We start from the raw sequence: 20978 nt of genomic DNA, 5'->3' as shown, positions 1-20978 counted from the left end.
AACAGTGCTTTGACTGGTCTTGCTGAGGGATGCATATGTGTCCTGCCTGCCTATGTCTTACCTGCATGCGTCCAGATGAAAGAAAGACTTAATCACAATGTTTGGATGTTACCTTGCACCAAAGGAATGTGAGATGCTACTTCCTTGTGTTGCAATCATCAATTCATTTAAAATAAAATTTTAAATTGTGAAGAAGTTCATCATTCTTTAAAATAAAATCTAGTGCAGGCCTTCCTAACAAGTGCCTGGGTAAGCTGGCCCTTTCTGTTGCCACTTCAGTTTAAAAAACACAAAAAACAAAACCACAAAAAAGCCAAAACACCTTCTCAGTCTCTCAGTTGGAACCTAAATATTTGTTCTTTTAAGTAAATTAGATTGTTTTAGTAAGAAAAACTGTATTAATGTTTGAACCAACAAAAGCAGGGTTTGTTCTCTCCTTCATAGAAGCCAAGTTGTTCTGATTTATTGAATGTTTGGAGAAAAGCAGTGAAAAGATCAAGCAATGAGAAAAGGTTTGGTATACTGTTTTTAATACAGGAATTTCACTGCTTAGTGGCACAGCCACTTGAGTACAGGCTGTTCAGTAACTTTTTGTGTGTTCCAAGTTGGCCTCGTCTTTACCCTGTCAGTGATACAGCTGCAAAGAATTAATCCAGTGCTCATTTTTCTGTTCTTCCTTTTACCTAATGCTACCACAGTTCTAGCAGCTAAAGACTTAACAAATTGGCCATCAGCTGTGAACACTGTATTTTGACTGAAAATTTTCAGCTCCACATGTCACCTTGTTTTAAGGTTTACCATAAATTATTAGATTTTCAACAGGAAATGCACTCAGTATTGCAAAAATAGGAAGGCAGAATCATGATGTATTTGGAAAATCTATTTTTTTAAAGGTGATGTAATTATTCCAGGCATAAAATAACATACAACATTTCAAATATTGTGTAACAAAGTTATCCTCATACACCACCTTTACAACAGAATTTCTGAGCCAATCTGCTGCTCAGAATTTTGTGTGTTTGTGTATATATATATATATGCACACATGTATTTACATAAACATAAACATTCTGTGTTAACACCGGGAATGCTCTTTGGGTAGTCTGTCCCCTATATTTCATGAGCTAAATAATAGTTTTCAGACATTCTGGTGGCTAGAAGAGTGTTTTTATTCTGAAATATAACAATTTATATTTGGCTTCCCTTTAACAGTATTTCCACAAATGTGCTAAGCAATTAGCAAAAATGTAAAATCAAAGAGCCTACAGTCTAATTCTCTCACTGTTAATTTGAGTTGTGTTTAACTTCTGAATAGCACCACTGTTTCTTGTGAAACTATTCTTAGAATAAATTGGCTTTCTATTTAGCATTAATAAGTATGGCAGTCAATCACAAAATGTTATACAAGTTTGGAATATAAAAGGGAACAAATGTTTGAAAAAGCAGCAGTTAGATAAATGCTCAGAGCCAAACTAGTATTTGCAGACATTTCAGGTTTGGCTCTACTCAGAACTGCATCTCTCTGCTTGGATACCTCAGCTGGCTCAGTGTGTGTTTATGTATCACCTCAGGACTTGTACTGATCTGTGGCTGTAGCTTTGTGCAATGTTGTTTGTTCTCTGCTGAGATGCTTTTAATTATAGTTCAGTCTGCAGTTCACATCTCTGCCTAAAGCTGTAGCTATTCAGGACAAAATAGCTAAGTTTTATTTTACCCTGGCTATTTTGCAGAACCATCCCTCAAAGTGCCTTTCATGAGCACTGTGTGATTTGTCCTTCAAAGGCACCTGGATGGGTACAGTGACATGCATAAGAACAGTTCAGCCACTGGCTCACTTCACCACAAATACAATGGTGTATTTGCAGATGTTGAAGTGCTAGACCACAAAATTTAAGAGTCTTGAAATGCTATTCTCTGGTAACAGTGGAATTTCCCATAAGAAGATACACAGTTACAGCAGCACCAATACTAAACTCTGATCCAAGGCATTAAGTTCTCATGTTGTTCTGAAATTAGTAGCCAAAGGCTGATCAAAGTGCAGGTTCATCAGTACTGTCATGACACAGAGAACCTGAGCTTGATGAGGTGCCTACAGCTATGGACAAAGCAGTGCCTGTCTTTCTCATCCTGGCTAGCAGATGGGAAGCACAACCCGGGAAGGACACTCTTCCTGTCCTAAAATCACTGTTTTGGTTCTGGGGAAGCCAGCTTGGTTCTGTATCCTGCACAGGCTTTGTCAATCACTGACAGCATAGATAAAGACTGTTTTCTTATAACTAGTTAGGCAATCCTCCCCAAATTCCCTATGTTTCTTCTATAAAAACATTGTTTTATGTGGAAACACACTCGCTCTCTTCTTACACAGAGCAGCTGCCCAGTACATTTGTAGTGTCCTCCAGCTGCTTCTCACACTTTACATCTTCAAAGACCTTCCTACAGCATATATATTTCATACTTTCCAATCTTTTCTCCCCCAGCAGTTTCCCTCAGTGCCATTTCCTTCCTTTAAATTGCTTCTCCATTGTGTCCCAGACACTTAACCAGGGGGAAGTCCTCCCTTCTGTAATAGGGCAATGATTCAAGCCCCTTTATTCATGGTTGAGCACGGCAGACTAGCACCTGGATTTGTTAGAGGAGGAGGGAAAGGATGTGATGATATTAATTACTTTGCAGAGTACATGAACACATATTTCTTGTGCAAACATTCTTGATCTTTGTCAAGCATAATAATAGTTTCCTGCTGTTGAATGCAAGCAAATTGTACTGACTTCACCTAGACTCTTGGCAAGGAATAAAGCCTTAAATCTGGGCCACATTTAACTTTGCTCCAGAGCTATCTGTTCTATGAGATACCAACAGCAAGATAAAATATTTGTGTACAGGCAATCCTGTTTTATAGGAGTCAGTTTATAACCCCCAGAGAGTAGGTGGAACAGAGAAGGAGTTGCCAGTTCTTATTCAGGTCCGCTCAGGATGTTAAACAGTCACTGTAAGACTTTTCTTGCAACTTCTCTTTGGTGTTTGGGGGCCATCTTTTACCTAGATGACTGTCTGGATTCCCTCTGACACTGTTCTGAGTGCACCCAAGCACCTCATGTCCAGGCCATAACAGATAGAAGTTTTACTGGGAGATTGATGAGGATCATAAGTTAAAGCCATGGTCTGGCCTGGTCCATAAAGGTGCCTGAAAGAAAGAATATTTCTGCAGCTGTAATAAGTGTCTGTAGAAGTATAGGAGTCAAAACTAAAGGATAGTTTGTCTGACTGTATCCAGCAATTCTCAACCACACATTTAGGTGGACTGCCCACTCACATGCTTAGAAAGTCTCCCATATTATCCTGTAAGCAAATAGGCAAAAGGCATCTAACCCTGGAAGGACCAAAAACACAAAACAACAAAAAGCAATCCAAAACACATAGAAAGCAGTCTAAGAGACATTCTCATTGTTCTTGGGTAAGTCTAGTGGATGGTTATTCCTGAAAGTGGAGGGGTGAAGGCCTGCCTCAGAAGATGCATCTTACTACATTTTACTGAACAGTCAGTCAAATTGATTTATATGACTAAATCAGCTGGAATATTGTCCATATGCACATGGTGAGTCCTACAGTTTTGTGGCTGTCCTGTGTAATTTTTCTGCTGTCTTCTATGGCACGATTTTCAAGGTTGAAAACCTTTCACGTATTATCTGCTCTCTTTGTGTAGTAAGTGGTTGTTTGCCTTGGCCATCATTTCCAGCTCTCTCTCCAGGGAGGGCACTGTAATTTCCATAATGGCTTTTCAATCACAAGCCTCCAGAAATTTCTTAGGCTTGAGACAGTAGTGCTGCTCTCCCCACTACCTAGTCATGTGTAAGAATCACTAAATTACTGTTGCTAGCTAGCTATTGGGACCTCTTTGATATCCTGACCCTAATCCAACACTGGTGCCAATTTACTTATAAACCTCTTAAGATAGCCATGTCACATAAATCCTGATCTGAACAATCTGCTGAAATTGCATTTTTGTTCAGAATTTCTAAATACAGTGCTTCCCCTTTTGGAAATAGGTTGCCTCCCATGTCACCAGCCCTGGGCTGCTGCTGAATTACCCTACATGAGGAACCATCTTGGAAGTAAATAAGAGATCTGTGTGCCTAGGTTATGGTTGTAGTACTTCTCAAAGGGAAAAATTAGTCACCACATTCTGATTCAAGCCATTCTGTGTTTCTTACTGAGATACGTGTTGACTGATGCTCTCGTGTGAGGGTCATCTTTGCTGGGTCCTATGTATTGCTTTTAAATTTGCCCACTATAGGCTAGTTTATATGGTTTCAAAGTGGTCTGGAGAGAGTTCCAGGAGTAAACTGTTTTGAGAGTTTGCCTTGATGCCATCAGAATTATTGTAACAGAGCAATGCAGATGTAGCCAATATAGCCGTTTTGCTGAACAAAATATATTTTTTAGAGCTCTCATTGAGATAGTGGGCATGCATTTCACTTTCAGCCTACGGAAATAAGTTGTTTCTTTGCTTACCCTTTCCTAGATACTCATATGCGTAGCACATGCTATGGAGGTATCAAAAAAGGAGCTTGTGTTCGTCCTTTCCCTGGTGCTGTGACAAAGTCTGAATGTTGCTGTGCCAATCCTGATTACGGTTTTGGAGAGCCATGCCACCCCTGCCCTGCTAAAAATTCAGGTAAAATTTCGTGTTTCTTTGAATCCTACCTGGAAGATGCAGACTTAAAATCTTGTTCATCTATTTCATTCCATAAGGAGAAGTGAATATAGTACTTAACGGAATTTTACACTGGTCCTGGAAATTGTTTATCCTTCCACAAGAAATTGTCTGGTATTTTATGCTGAGTATTTGTGGTTTTATGTATTGTAATGTTTATGGTGAAACTAGTTCTAGTGCTGGCCAGACTGTGAAAAAATTCAAGACAAAGAGCATGAGTATGCTATGGGTGAAGTCGAGTCCCTGAATTAAGTGTTGGCTATAAGAAATAAGACTTTAAAGAGAATAAGTAAAGTTCTCTGATGAATCTTTAGATTTCCTAGTAAAATCAGAACATATTAAAAGCAGAACATATTAATTCTAGAAATCTGTATTTCATTTATAAGAAATGGTTCTCCAAATAAACCTGGCAATTGATTAGGAAAAGAATCCCTTGAGTATAGAACTGAGGTGGTGTATCTTGCACAGTACTTCCATTCAGTGTCATTTTCTAAGATAGGAAAAAGCAGTTTAGAAGAAATGAAGTAAAACTGGCATTATGGTTGAAATCAGTAACTTAAGGAGACAGTTCTGTCAAGACTATAGTGAAGTCCCTTGAGTGTATAATTCTTGTTATCAAATTTTGGTTTTTTATATATATGGGAGTTCAGGGTGCAATGCTACTTGATGTATTTAGCTATATTATCTATAAATGGTTATTTCATTTGAACATTGGCATTTTAGAAGTTACTTTGTAGAAAAATCTTTTGAAAATTTGATTTAGGATTAAAGAAGGTGAAAAACTGGAAATAACATTTTCTTTTTTCCCCCACATCTCTTGCTTCAATTGAGTAGCTGAATTCCATGGCCTGTGTAGCAGTGGAATAGGTATTACTGTGGATGGACGAGGTATGTTGCACTTTTTGTTTAATGTATGTGATTCAAGGCTTAAAAAAGCATATACTCAGAATTATATTTTTCTTTAACATACTACAATGGAGTTTTTTTTCCTCAAGATTATGACGTTGATTTTAGTGTTTTCATTATCAAGTAAAATGGTTAGGTGTTGTCTAAAGAAAAGGCCAGAATTCATCCTCTACAACACTGGATTTTGCCTAATCCTGAGAAGAAAAATAAATAAATAAATTGTAAAGCTTTGACCTGTAATTCCTTTTTTTTTAGAGTAGACCTAAGAGAGTTCTCCCTCATTTTGGGACTGATGGGAGCCACTTGTGTTTGCAGTTGATTTTCAGCCAGCTGGGATAGAAATAGAGCAGGTTTTTACTCCAGGTCCAGTGTTCACTACACGGACCATTTCCATGGAGGGATCATTTCTCTGGTGAATTAGACTTGGAAGGGAGCTTACTAAAAAGACATCTTCCTGAAAAAAATCCTAAAAGCAGGCACTTGCATTTACTACTGGGAATTGTAAAGCTCCAGCTCCTTTTCCTAGCACCACAGATAGAGGGATTTTAAAAATAATAGCTGAGCCAGGCTGAAGGAGAGGCAATACACGCTGCAAGCTGCCAAACAAGAGGAGTGAGTTGAAAAAGGAATGGTTGAACACAGTTTTATGATTTATTGCTAGACAGTTCCCTGACGAGTTAATAAAGGTGCCGGTAAATTAAAGCAGATACTGTATATTTAATATTTCCAGTCATTTAATTTATATGATTTTTATCCTTGTCATCATTAAAGCTCCTATTCAGTTCAACAGGAAAAGAATGAGACCCTCTGATCATTATACTTAGTAGCAGCCTACATAACTTTTAAAAATAGTACTATAATAAATTCTGTTTCTGTTCAGTATTGTAAGTATATATGCACATTTTTTCTTCTCTATGAGCTCATTGCTTAACATGTTGCCAGACTTACAAGTAATTTTAAATCCAAAGAGTTTATAAATTCTTTTAATTTTCAGTGAATTTTACAAGGTCCAGTTGGAGAATCTCTTAATCTAATGGAGAAGTAGTGGCAGTGTACCACAATATTGTTGTACAAACTGCATCCTACCATAAGAATTTGCATGTAGTCTTGTAGGGAGGTTATCTGTTCTTTTGGATAGGTAGAAAATACAGTTTCTTACTAAAATGGTAAAACCAATTGTGACCTTTACCAATTGTGTGATCAAGACTATAGTCTCTTGGGTGTTCATGGCTCAGCTAAATTCTCTTTTTGTTTAGGTTTCTAAAGAAAACCCTAGTATTTTCTGTACATCTTGTGCAGTGACTGTGCAGATAATTTTCTTGCTGCTACTCTTGCTACTGCTTATACTGGGGGACTTTCTTTGCCAATTCCAGATCCTAAATGGGAAAAAATAACTTAATATTGAAAAGTCCTTTTTTCCTCAAAGGAAAAAAAAAATAGTAAAACTAGCTTGTTCCTGTTCTTCCAGTTCATAGGAATATTTTGGAATTTTCTATCTACAGCAGTAATTCTATGTGAAACTGTAAGTTCAGGAAATATATCTCATTCATCATCCTGTCCTGTCAACCTAAGAAAAAAATTGAATTTCTAACAAGTTCAGTAATATTTATAAGACTGAGTATGCTCTGGTATTGACCTATGTATTACTAGTCTACTAGGAAGAGTATTGGTGTCACCTAATAATTTACAACTGAACAAGCTAAATCTTTTGCATGAAGGTATTCTTGAAACACATAGCTCCTTATTGATTTAGGTTAGAAAGGATACCTGGAAGTCCTCCAACCTAAATTTCTGCTCAGAGGACAGGTTATTTCGAAGTCGAATCAGGTTTCTCGAAGGCCTTGCCCAGTGGAGTTTGGAAAATCTCCAAGGATGGAGTTCCTATAGCCTCCTGGGCAGCTTACTGTAGTGCTTAACCACTCTCATGGGGAAGAATTTTTTTTCTTGGTGTTCAGTTAAAATATCCTCTGTTGTACCTGGCAACTTTCTTGCTCTGTCATTGTGGACCTCAAAGAAGTGTCTGTCTCTGTCTTCTCTGTAACCATCTATTAAGATCATGGAATGCGACTGGACGACCCACTCATCTTCCCTCTTGCTGGCTAAACAAGTCCAGTTCCCTCAACCTCTTTTCATACACCAGGCACTGATCCTGCTAGGAAACTTGAATCACCCTAACAATCTTCTGTAAAACAGCACAGCAAGCTTTATGTAGTCTAGGAGACTCCTGGAGCCCAATGAGGATAATTTTTTAATCCAGGTGATATACAGCCCTATCAGAGGAGAAGCATTGCTGGACCTGTTGCTTACCAACATGGATGAGCTAATTAGTGAGGTCAAGACTGTGGTAGCCTGGGCTGCAGTGACCATACCCTGGGGGAACTCATTATCTTAAGGAATTTGGGCCAAGTGAAAAGCCAGGACCTTGAATTTTAGGAGAGCGAACTTTCAGTTGTTTAAGGAATAGTGGATGGGACCCCCTGGGAAACTGCCCTCAGGGATAAAGGAGCAGAAAGGAGCTGGCAGCTCTTTAAGGACATTTTCCTTAGTTTGCAAGACTTCTTGATTCCCACATGTAAGAAATCAGGCAAGGAAGGCAGGGGGACCAGCATGGCTGAGTAAGAACCTCCTGGTCAAACTCAAGTGTGAGAAGGAAGTGCGTAGGCAGTGGAACCAGGAACATGTATCCTGGGAAGAATACATAGACACTACCCAAATGTGTAGGCATGGGAATGCACTTGGAGCTGAATTTTGCAAGAAATGTGAAGAATACATCAGGCTTCTACAGGTATCTTGGTCAGAAAAGGAAGATTACAAGAAAATGTACACACACAAAAACATGATAAATAAGACAGGAGAACTGGTGACAGCTGACATGGAGAAGGCTGAAGTACTCAGTGATCTTTTTTGCCTGAGTTTTCACTGGTAATCACTATTCCCTTATCTCTCAAGTCTTTGAACACCAGGGCAGGCACTGGGGGAACAAATCCCTCCTGTCACAGCAGAGATCAGATTCAAAACCGCCCAAGAAGCCTGAACATGTCCATAGAACCCGATGAGATGTATCCCAGGGTCCTGAGGAAAACGTTGGATGTAGTTGCTAAGCCAATCTCCATCATATTTGAAAAATGGTAGTAAGGTGAAGTCCCCAGTGAGTACAGAAAAGGGAATTTCATACCCATTTTTAAGAAGGGTAAAAAGGGGGACCCTGGGAACTACTGACCAGTCAGTCTCACTTCTGTGCATGGTAAGATCATGGAGTCGATCCTCCTGGAAGCATGGAAGATAGAGCTGATTAGAGACAGCCAACATGACTTCACCAATCATGGCAAATCATGCCTGACAAATCTAGCAGCCTTCTGTGATGGAGTGACTGCACCAGTGGACAAGCTACAGTTATAATCTGTCTTGATTTCTGTAAGGCCTTCAATACAGCCCCCCACCACATTCTTCTCTCTCCACTTGAGATAGATAGGTTTGGTGGATGGACCAGTATGGAACTGGCTGGATAGTTGTGTGCAAAGAGTTATGGTCAATGACTCAATGTCCAAGATGAAAGCAATAGCAAGTATTGTCCCTGAAGGATCCATACTGAGACCAATACTATTTAATGTGTTCAGCAATAACATAGAAGTGGGACTGAGTGCATCTGCAAGTTTGCAGATGACACTAAGCAGAGTGTTACAGTTGATTCACTCTGTGGAAGATATACCATCCAGAGGGACCTTGACAGGCTTGAAGAGAGGGCCTTTGTGAACCTTATGAAGTGGCCCCAAACTGGACACTGTATTGCAGGCTTGGCCTCACTATGGGAGTAATCTCTTCTTTCAGTTTTCTGGCTGTACCAAATAACAGCCTTAACATCCAGTGAGTCAAATGTTGTCCACATATATCAATGGATCAGGTTTCTCATATCTTTCAGTAACTGGTTATCTTCTGTGTTATGCTAATACAGATATTAATGAGTGTGCATTGGATCCTGATATTTGCTCCAATGGAATTTGTGAAAACTTACGTGGCAGCTATCGTTGTAACTGTAACAGTGGCTATGAGCCTGATGCTTCTGGAAGAAATTGTGTGGGTAAGTTGCTTGAGTATTTTTTTTAATATTGTTGAATAATTCATCACTATGTTGGTGCTAATTTGAATTGACAGTATTGAGGTTGCAGGATGTCTGCTTCTTAAATCTACAATGAAAATACAAACAAATATCTCTTAATGAGACTGCTTTTTTCAGTCACTGCATTGCTAATATTCTAACTGGTGGTGTTCTGTATTGTTTGACATGGGGGTATTGCTGTTGGGGAAGTATAAACAAGAGATATCATTGCAAGCAAGGATCAGTTTGCATTATATTTAATGTACAACATTTGTCAAGACCACCTAAAATGTGTCCCTTTCATGGTTGGATGATAATATGACCTTCAGCTCCTAACAAGATTTATCACAATAAAATTTAACCAATGGATGTCATTACCATATTGAATGATTACTAGTGGCCTGCATACACAAACTCTGTGGTGTGCAGTAATTCATGATGTCCCTGAGTTACACAAGTGCAGCAGAATGGATGGCTGCACACTCAGTCCTCTGATTTCTGGAAGCTCCAGCTCGTGTAGGAAGCAGTGGCCCACTCTTGGCATTTCATAACTCATGTCCGAGCACTGGCCTCAAGTGTAACAGTTATTCTTTTGTTCTTCAGAGTCTCAGCTGACCGGTATACAGGAATGATTCACTTCAGAATCTGAATTGGCATTCGTTGTTTGGTTTAGGTTTATACCAGACTGATGCAGTATCTAGATAGATTTTCTGCAAATGTCTAGGAATACCCAGCAGAAGATACTTTTTTGTATATTTCATTCTCTCCAATTAATTTTATTATTCATGGTCATACATGAAATTCCATTGTGGTTTTGTTTTTTTTTTTCTTTTAACAATCCTTAAATCCCAAAAAAATGCATTATACCACAGGCACACTGTACTATAAGATCACTTGTAGTCCTGTTATAGTCCTGTAATTTGAAACAGAAATTTCAATTGTGTTGGCATTAAAAGGTAATGGAAACCTATCTGAAACCATTAGAATGTCTTAAGTATTGTCCTGCCATGTGTTGTGTTTATTTTGGGGAATTACTGCTCTCCTGTCACTGGTATTTGTGGTCAACAAAACCCCACCATTTTTGGTAGGGAAAACCTGGACTATATAACTGTGGTATAATTTTAATACCAAACATTCCTACCTATTGATGCAGAGCAAACACAAAGTAATAAAAGTGTTTCTTTTAATCTGCTTGACTTAAAGAATTTTACAGTTAGTTACTTTCTAAAGGCCCTAAATGCCTAAATGCCCTCTTGGCAGGAAAGACACTGCTGCAGAAATCTATGGATGGTTTGTAAAAATATTTTGCATAATATTCCTTTTCCAAATGGATTTTATGGCAAGAGATTTTATGTATATAGTTACACTTGGGATTACGTAAATGCTAGTATAGGTATATATCTGGTTTTTATTTAAATAAAAATATAGCATATTAAATAAAAATTGCATACTGACTGCAAAGATGCATTTATTCTTACATAGGAGAATTTTGGCACAAAATAATTAAATTATGAATACTCAGTTAAAGGGTTGAACTGTCTTAATTAAGAATGCAGATTATGAATGGCCAAGAAATAAAAATGGTCATTATACAGAATGCAGCCAGTATTTTTGTCAGTTCTAAGTGTTTCCAGAGAATGAGCTATATCATTCTGTGTTTTGACAGTGCATATCACAATAGATTACAGTCCAAATCTGAAGTTATTCTGTGAGATTCTAAGGAAATAATATGTTAATAACACTTCTAGTTTGGGTTAAAGGATTGTATGACAAGCTCAAAATGACAGTCTGTTGCTCTTGAAAATATTAAATTCCAACTCCACCCTCCTTTATTTAGTTAAAATCATATGAGGTTAGATTAAGGACAGGTTAGTTTAGAAGAGCTTCTTTACAGCTGCCAAACTTAAATCTCGGATTCATTGTCTGGGGAAATTTAGACTTTATTGTCTGAATCCTAAAGGAATTTATAAGCATTGAAAAATTTAATTTAGTTGGAAAGGCCAAAGCCTCCAGACTGTAATTATATTGCATTCTTGCTTTTTTTTTTCTTCATTTTTAAACTCTTTAAAAAATCTAGTTCATTTAAGATTTCAATTACAATGTTAAGTTGGAAAGTTAAGTAGTCTAAAAATAGGAGACATCCTGAAGCAGGATGAAGTGTCAGGCTTATCATGGCTTATCCTGTCAGTATGGGTCTGTAAGTTTAAGTATTTGTGACATGTGATGGACATTAAAGTAGCTTAAAATTATAGTACCTTTTTTTCTTTTTAAAAACAGACAACGGGACAGTGAGGAAGGTTGACTGCTTTTTATTAGCATGATGTGCAGTTAATGTAAGAGCAGTTAAGGGAGTGATGTTTATTTTTTTTTTCCAATTCAGTATGATTGATATCTTAATTATAGGGCTTTTTTAAAAATACAATATACTCTTAAGGTATCTGCCAGACATTAACTACCATTTAGATTTTAATATATATGTTCACTTAATCACAGAATCACAGAATTGCTGGAGTTGGAAGGGACCTCTAGAGATCACCTAGTCCAACTCTCTCACTGAAGCAGGATCACGTAGAGCACTTTACAGAGGACTGTATTCAGGCAGGTTTTGAATGTCTCCAGAGATGGAGACTCCACAGCCTCCCTGGGCAGCCTGTCGCAGGGCTCGGTCACCCTGTCGCAGGGCTCGGTCACCCTCACTGTAAAGAAGTTTTTTCCTCGTATTTAGGTAGAACTTCCTGTGTTCCAGTTTGCACCTGTATTAATGTATTAATGAATAACAAAATCATTTTTTCCCATTAGACAGGATTAGAATAGTACTCTTAACACATTGTTGACAGTGTGTTAATAAAAAAGAAATTAAAATTTAAAAGCAAAGAGATGGTGAAATTTTCATGGTGATACAGTAATACAACTGGCAAAGATCCCAAGGAAGACGTAATTATTGTTTTAAGACTAAGCATGAAGTATCTTTAAAGCCTGCTAATGAAAAAGTGTAAAAGCAGAACAAAATTTTTCTAATAAGAACGTAAAAATAAATGAGACCTTTGATACTGAGAATTCACATTTTTCCTTTCTCAGACATGGTTGCAGAAGACTGCATATTCAACAACCTAATTGTTGCTGTAGAAAGCAACGGGGGCTACTTGTGGAGGTGAAGGCTTCTCATGGCATTTGCACTCATTGGTGTGTCTAACTCATCTTTTTGCAGACATTGATGAATGTTCAGTGAACGGGCTGCTGTGCGATAACGGGCTCTGTCGAAACACCCCTGGAAGCTACAGCTGCACTTGTCCAAAGGGTTATGTGTTCAGCACTGAGACAGACACATGTGAAGGTGAAAAATCTGCAAGTTGTGTTAATTTTCTTCCTTATTAGGTAACATCAAAACTGAATGATCAGAAAAGATTCAGAATGGTAACAAATACCAGAGGAAAAGACAGAACTAAGATACTACACAAAACATTGCATTCCACTTGTAATTTCTCTGCAATGTTTTTTAGTGTGTTGGGTCTTGCCATTGAATTTCTTTCAAAGTTATCAGTTCATTTTTATATTAAAATGTTTCCCTTTCCTTAGATAAAATGTTTTCAAGCTGGAGTAAGAAGGAATAGGTTATTGCCTGTGATCATGCAGCAGGGCACGAGGACTGTTATTTGGGGAAATGCATCTATTTTGATCACAAGAGTCTCTTCTTTCTTTACTCTCTTCAGTCTGTGGCAATTCTTAATTCTAAATCAAATTCTGGTGTTTGTGATGTTTTATGTGATGTTCAAATTGCAAGATCTGCCTGTTGATACTAAAATTGTCCTTTATTTTTACAGTGTCATTAAAATTACTTTCTTATATTACAAATGAACACAGATGTTAGATCAATGAAAAGGTTACAGAGTGGAGACTAATGAATCACAGAATCAGAATTTTTTGAGTTGAAAGGGACCTTAAAAAATCATTGAGTTCCAACTCCCCTATTTCCATTACAGAAAAAATGAGGCAAGGCTGTAAAGAAAAGTCAAAATAGTATAATTAGCTATCATCACAATTTTAAATTGTTATTCAGAGTAGCAGAATTTTACTGATCTTTTGCATTATTATTTATTTTGTTCCATGATCTGTTAATACTTGTTATCATTAGAAAGTTTTTACAATATATAGTCTTGCATTTGAGCTGCTTGTTATTAGTGATCAGACAGAAGTTACTGCCATACAGCTAAACAAACATATTGAAGGGAAAGTGGAAGCACTCTGTAAATCACTCTTGCTGTGTAAGATCAGTCAGGTTAAGTGAAACCATTTCCTTAGCAGCATATGCTGGACAGGCTATCTTTGCACTGAAGTGGGTGAGGAGCACATGAATGCTCCTTGCCAGTTTTCAACAGAGGAGTGGAAGCAAGCAAGGTGAGAGCAGCAATAGTGTTTTGAGTGTCTCCAGCTGTTTGAAAGGTGAACGTGTTTACATTCAAAACATCTCATGAAATGGTTTAAATTCTGGCAGTATCAAATCATTCACCTCCTCACCCCTTCTGTTCAAAATAAATTTTGTTCCTTTGTATTTTAGTATGTGTACGTTTCAGAGGTTGCTTTTAAAAGTTAAAATTTCTTCACTCTCTGTATGTTACAAATTAGTAGCACTTGTTCAGATTAGGACTTTTCTTATATTGTACCCCTGTGGATTTACAGTGCTCCCTCTGCTAAGTTGCCTCAGTGCCTTGTACCCATCCACAGTGTTCATCTGAAATTTACTCTTCAGTCTGTTGGTATGTTTAGTTTTTGTGCTCTGAAAGATTGCTAGCTGTGGAAACAGCTTACAATGTGCCCTTAATGTGCGTGTTTCTTAAGGAATCTTCTACACAGAAAAATTGGTATAGTATGGTAAATGGAGATGTTCATTACCAACATGAAAAGATCATCAAGTTCAGAGCATAACACTGACCAAAGCATACATGAATGAGATGGGAGAATGAAAAACTATTGAAAAAAAAAAAGCATCTAGATTTTCAAATACAAAATTTAAATTTGTTTTTTAATTGTAATACTATTAGCAATGTTAATAATATATAGGCTCAAAATCAGGATTTGTCAACTGCAAAACCAGAATTGTTTCTTGCTTGTATTGAGCCACCACAGCCTTAGGAAAAAAGTAATCTTTTCTGTCTCCTGGATGTCCTTATAATCATTGCAGTGTTTTTCCTCCTGTCCTAGAAGTGTGGGGATCATGACATAGCAAACCAAATCTGGGAGTCAGGTAAAAAAGCTGATCAGCAAGGGTTTGGCATAAAACTGTCTATAAAACTTATTAAATGTATTATATTTTTTCTAGTGTTGAGTGGGGTAGTAGAGGAATAGATTAATCTCAGTCCAAATTATGTTTTCAAAGGAACACTATATAATTTATTGTAGAGTTACAAGTTCAGCAGTTGTAAAAAAACTGCTATAGCCAGAAGCTTTGTGTTGTGCTCTGAAATAATCTGATGCATATTACTCACAATATATTTGTAATTAATACAACTCTCATTAGTAACTGTGAACAAACAACAAAACTCTTGACTGTTTTCATTTATAAATCAATTTAAATTTTTTATCAGTTTATTGTGGGGAGTGGGGGAAGTTGGTTAAGGCTCCAGAGTCTGAGAAAGTTGAGATTTTTACAACAAGCTCTTGTGGTTTAGATTATGTTTCCAGTGACATAACTAGTTAAACATAAACCAGATGTGCTTTGAAGTTCATTTCCAGGAAAGTACAGTGGACTGTTTTAATTTTTGTTTCTCTGACATTTATAATGTACACCCACTTCCCTTCAGAAAAAAAAAAAAGTGTGTTTTTTTTTTTAAAAGCACCTGATAAATATAATTACTTTTATTTTTAAAAATCTGTTTCTTGTTCAGTCTTGTTAAAATTGCCATTTACTATTATAATAAGGTGTATGTAAACAATACTTGGAGTTTGTTTGCATTGTTCCTGTGATACTTTTTTACCTGATTCAGCAGAGCACTAGTGCTGAAGTGCATTAATCTTTTAATTATTTTAAAAACTATTTTAAAATTATTTTTCCTGAGTGATGGCTTTGTGGAGTAGTTAATATAATATTATAAACTTTTTAATATACAAGACCATTTTGGGTTTTGTTGTTGTTGTTTTGGGTTTTTTTCCCTAGCATAGTGCTGAAATATGTGAAACGTAGAAAGTAACAAACTGTTTTTTTCAGGGTTAGAGGCATAGAGCATTTTAGAAACATCATTTTAGAAACAGCCAGAAATTAATGCCTCCAGATATGGGTAACCTAATCCTCAGTGAAAGCTGCTCTTCCTCCTTCTGCCCCTTAGAGAGAAACTGAAAGAGTAATCCTTCACCTGCATCAGGGTAAGGTGAAATGAGGAGCAGCCTGGTTCCGTGATACTTCTCTCACCTCTGGTCTTGGTGACCACCTTCTGCCATTCTCATCCCAGGACGTGGAAAATGACTATTTGTCTATGGGATCAGTGAGGGGCTGGCATTGTCAATTGAGAAGGGTAGAAAGCAAGACTGGGAGAAAAAGAAGGAGAAAGGTAAAAGGAGAATGTCCTCTATGGATGGCAGCAACCTGACAGATTGAGTCAGCTGTTCTGCCAAGGAACATATTTAATGCAAACTTGAGTGAGGATTTAGACTAGATTATCTGACTTTGGCTTGAAATGGACAGGCAGTTACCCCAGTCTAGAATGTGGACAATGGTGTATCACCTTTCCATTCTTCCCCATTTTTGCTCCACCATATGCTCAGTTTGAGTCTTTTTCTCTCCTTTCTCAGTCTTCAGGCAGAGAATGAAGAACATGGCCCATGAAGTCAAGAGAGCTGCTTTGCTCTTGATAAGGTGTTGAAATCTAGATGCTTTGACCTCTCCATCCCTACTTACTCATTTATCTTTGTAGCTTTGGGGACAGTGACAATCAGGTGGGGCTCTCAACTATTTTTTGTTACATTTGAGTTTCTTTTTAACTCTGAAAACCCAGAATACAAGATACATTTTCAAAGAAAAAAAAAATAATTGACACTTTCTAAGTGTCAGGGAGGATTAAAGACAGGCATGATAACCTGGTATTATATCTATAAATGTGAAGTATTTTGTTTCATGCATTTTTTAGTATTCTGAATATGACTGAAATGATGTTTTGGGTAGTGGCAGCTCTGTGCTTATTACAGGATTTTACCTTGGACATTAGTTGTGTATGTTCAGACCTGTGTGTGGTTGGACTACCAGCTGTTAAAAATCCTGTGACACTTTACATTAAAATCACTTGTTTTCAGCTATAAACATCTTTAGTAGACTTGAAGCACTGTAATTTTCTTTACTGGATGTCTTGAGTGAGACTGGGTTTTCATTTTGCATTTAAAAAATGCATACAAACCTTTTTGTTGATGTCTAAGAAAATGTTGGTTTGTGTATTTAGAAGCATACAAACCTTGTGACTTTTCTTGAAAAAGCTGTTGCTCCTCTATGCTGTTGCAGCTTGAAATGTCTTGAGTAGTTTTTGTGTCAGGATCGTTCCTTTTCACTCTGGAAACGTGCTCAGATGTGGCCAAGTTCTAAGTCACGTTTTGCACGTTCTCAATGGAGACTATTTTTAGGGTGCAAAAGCTGCAAAGATTCTGTGGCACAGATTATGCCTGGTCCTTCATGGGATCTTCTCTGAAGTCACATCTTAGCTAAAAGCGCTTGCAACTGGCTGGACAGAGAGTATCTGCATAAAAGGTAAAACATAAATGCAGAGACTGACTGAAGATCCTTCTGACCCAAAACAGAGCAAGTACACAACATTAATTTCCAAAAATACTCTGACATCCCCAGCAGCTGTGGTTTGTGACTTCTGATACCAAAAGTAGGGTCTTTACCTTATATAGACCTTAAGGAATTTATGTTTCTTTTATGCAGTATACCCTGGATAATAAAACTTTAGTTAATGAAGTGTGAAAGGTATTCACAGAGAGGAGATAGGCTGCAGAGCAGATACATGTCAGCCACGCCTCTGGATTAACTGCTCAGATACAGAGGGACTTAGAGCTTCGACCCAGTCTAGCTGTACCTGCTCATCCACAGGGCTGAATTCTCCATGGTAAGCTGGCTCAGGACACAAACAGAGACAGCATGACCAACTGTGTCTAAGCATGTTGTTTGCAGGGAAATTTGGAAGCTCTGCCTAATGCGCTACAGGACTGCCAGCCCATAGTAGGATGGGGCTTTCCAGCTTGGGTGCTGCCAACGCAGATAGCCCAGTGCAGCCAGCCTTCAAACCTCTGTGTGTGTGTGTTCCTGTAACATGCTGTTGTGACGGGATACGATTTGACATCTCTGCATCTGTGTATGATTCATGTGTAAGCTGGGTAATCCACAAATTTAAGAGTAGACTTCACAAATGTAAAGTTCTGACACTATTCAAAAACTTGCTAGAGTTAGAGAACAAGTGCTATTTGCTCTTTGTAGGTAATTTCATTAATTAAAGGGGCTAAAAAATTGACTTTTAAATTAAGTGCTTGCTTTTGGCATGAGGGCAGAGTTCAGAGTTTCCTGTGTTTGCTGGTTTCTGGGCAAATAATAATGTATACATAGTGTAGTGAGTATTTTAAACATATACTCCTTCCTGTGACCCCAGACTATCATGAAAGAGTGCATGTCAATGAAGGCTTGATTCATCAAAACATACCAAATAGCAAAAGGCAACTTCACGTGACTTCTAAAACATAAGGAAGATATTTTAATTTGTCTTTAAAATAATCTCTTGATACTATTAAAGTTTTCTATGCTTAGCTGCATCCTGCATTAATTTATAGTTAATTTATATCAGGCTGTTTTAATATTCCTCAAGCACTACTAGGAAAAGTAAGCAAGAGCTTAAGAGGTTTTTTCTGGCCCACTGATGGAACTGTCTGGTTGGATTAGAATGTTTGACTTGATTCAGGACCCAAAAAAAAGATGAAATTGCTTGGAAGAAATGGTGGACATGCAACTGCAATTGTTCTTTGAAAGAATTTGCTAGTATTTTAATCTTAAAACTTATTTCACTTAAAAAAACCAAACCAAAACAAAAACAAACAGCAAGTAATACTCTCTGCAGGGATCCTACTGTTACATGTGAACAGGCTTAAAAAACTCACAGGGATAAATAAATAGAAGGAGTTAGGGTCTAGAGGGAAGTACCACTTATAGTATTCCAGTTTCAGCTCCTATTTCTTGAATGCTTTCCAGAACTAGAGAATCACAGCCAGCATTGTAATATTTTGCTTCTGACATCGTTTTCTTAATTCTTCCAAAGCCTCAAGGAGCCATAAATGACAGAAACAATGAGGCCTTTGTTTGTGCACTGCATGTTGTGGCTGGGTATGCATTGCATTCTATGAAAAAAGAGTTCTGTTTTCTCACAGGATGGTTATAATTGATGCTGGAGAAGTTAATAGTCCAAGTTGTTGGGAATTATTATCTGTGTAGAAAAGAGCCATTTAATCAACACTTTCAAAATCACATAATCACACAGAACCACAGAGTCATTCTCTTTGAAAAAGACCTCTAAGATCATCAGGTGTGACCATTAGCTTAACTCAGCCAAGTCTCATGCTAAACTATGTCCTTAACCACCACATCTAGCCTTTTGAACACCTGTGCAGATTGTCATTCAACCACCTCCCTGGGCAGCCTGTTCCAGTGTTTGATAAACCTTTTGGTGAAGAAGTTTCTTCTAATATACAATCTAAACCTCTCCTGGTGCAACTCAAGGCCGTTTCCTCTCATCCTATTACTTGCTACTTGGGAGAAGAGACCAACAGCCCCTTGCTGCAATCTCCTTTCAGGTAGTTGTAGAGAGAGAGAGGTCTCCCCTCAACTTCCTCCAGACTAAACAACCCCAGTTCCCTGAGGTGCTTCTCATGAATCTTGTTCTCTAGACCCTTCACTGGTTTCATTGCCCTTCTCTGGACATGCTCCAGCACCTCAATGTCTTTCTTGTAGTGAAGGGCCCAAAACTGAACACAGTACTTGAGGTGTGATCTCACCAGTGCCAAGTACAGGGTGACAATGGCTTCCCTAGCAGTGCTTATACTGTACAATATTTTCCAGCAGCACATCATAGTTCTAACAGTGTATTTTGCTTCTGGATTTTAGATATAAATGAATGTGAAAGTAACCCATGTATCAATGGGGCCTGCAGAAACAGTCTTGGGTCCTTCAGCTGTGAATGTTCACTTGGAAGCAAGCTGGATTCTACAAGACTGATATGTATAGGTGGGTATTTCCTGCTGTTACTTTCCCTTTTTCTTACTAACTTGAAAAATGTTTATCATATTGGTTAATGAAGCAAGAAAACAATGCATTTGGGCAATAGCAGACAGTATGTCTAATTCTGTAGGTAAGACCGAACAAACTTTTCTTCCATGGGGGCAGGAACTGAGACTGAGAGAAACATAGTTTGTGAGGATGTCCAAACTATGGTGGAAGTGGTGCAAAACAGATAGTGATTGGTGAAAGAGAGTGGAGATACCTTAGTAGAAATTCTCTTGTCCTTTGGGGAGAATGAGGGTATCAGTAAACCTATAGGTGATTAGTTTAGTATTTGAGAAAATGTAAAGCAGAAATAGTGCTTTGGCCACTCTTAAATCTGCTACAAGAGAGGAACATCTACTCAAATAGTGGTAGGAAGGCATGTAGCTTCTAGGGGTCAGATTTTCATAAACTGGTAAGACTGACTTTCCTAGATAATAGGAAATGTGAATGGCTTTTGCATTACAGCATAACCTTACATGTTACCTCTTTTGTAGGAAGCTGGTAAAGGTGAGTAAAACAGATCTGAGTTTGTAAGAATCTCTCCCCCTGGAGCAGACAGATGTGTATTGTCTTGGTTTTTATGTGCACACACACACAAATAAAATAAATAAATTAAAAAATATATAAAAATAATGTTAGCATCCTTTTCAGATTCTGTTGCATTGAAAAAAAGCAGAGCACTGCACAGATTTTGTTGGAGCTAGCAGCAACAGTTGTCTGCAAGATGTCATTGGTATTATCTTTAGAAGGCATGCATTAACAGTTTTTGCCTTGCCTTTCCAAGAAAACTCAAAAGGATTGGAGGCATCTCTGCTTCTCAGGTGATCACAAGCTGCCATTGTTTCATCCTATTTGTGTAACATAATTGAAGTAATTTTAGGATATGTGTGATAAATTGTATTGGAATGTCATAAATAACTGAATTATGCTAATTTTAAATGTTCCTTTTATTTTAAGATGGAATTGTTTGGTGTTCT

General features: G+C 37.7%; 1 protein-coding gene across 2 annotated transcripts in view; it reads left to right on the top strand.

The window, feature by feature from the left end:
• The window catches only part of FBN2 (fibrillin 2), a 160306-nt gene that overhangs the window by 66958 nt on the left and 72370 nt on the right, over nt 1–20978 (top strand). For both annotated transcript variants that reach the window (XM_051642419.1, XM_051642418.1), the window contains exons 16-20: nt 4523–4675; nt 5549–5602; nt 9573–9698; nt 12925–13050; nt 19843–19962. In XM_051642419.1, coding sequence (XP_051498379.1) covers nt 4523–4675; nt 5549–5602; nt 9573–9698; nt 12925–13050; nt 19843–19962 — 579 coding nt within the window. The remainder of the gene's footprint in view (nt 1–4522; nt 4676–5548; nt 5603–9572; nt 9699–12924; nt 13051–19842; nt 19963–20978) is intronic.

The sequence above is a fragment of the Apus apus genome, chromosome Z (assembly GCF_020740795.1).
Source record: "Apus apus isolate bApuApu2 chromosome Z, bApuApu2.pri.cur, whole genome shotgun sequence".
Taxonomy (NCBI): Eukaryota; Metazoa; Chordata; class Aves; order Apodiformes; family Apodidae; genus Apus; species Apus apus.
Note: the sequence above shows the minus strand (reverse complement) of the source record. Positions and strands in the feature narration are given on the sequence as shown.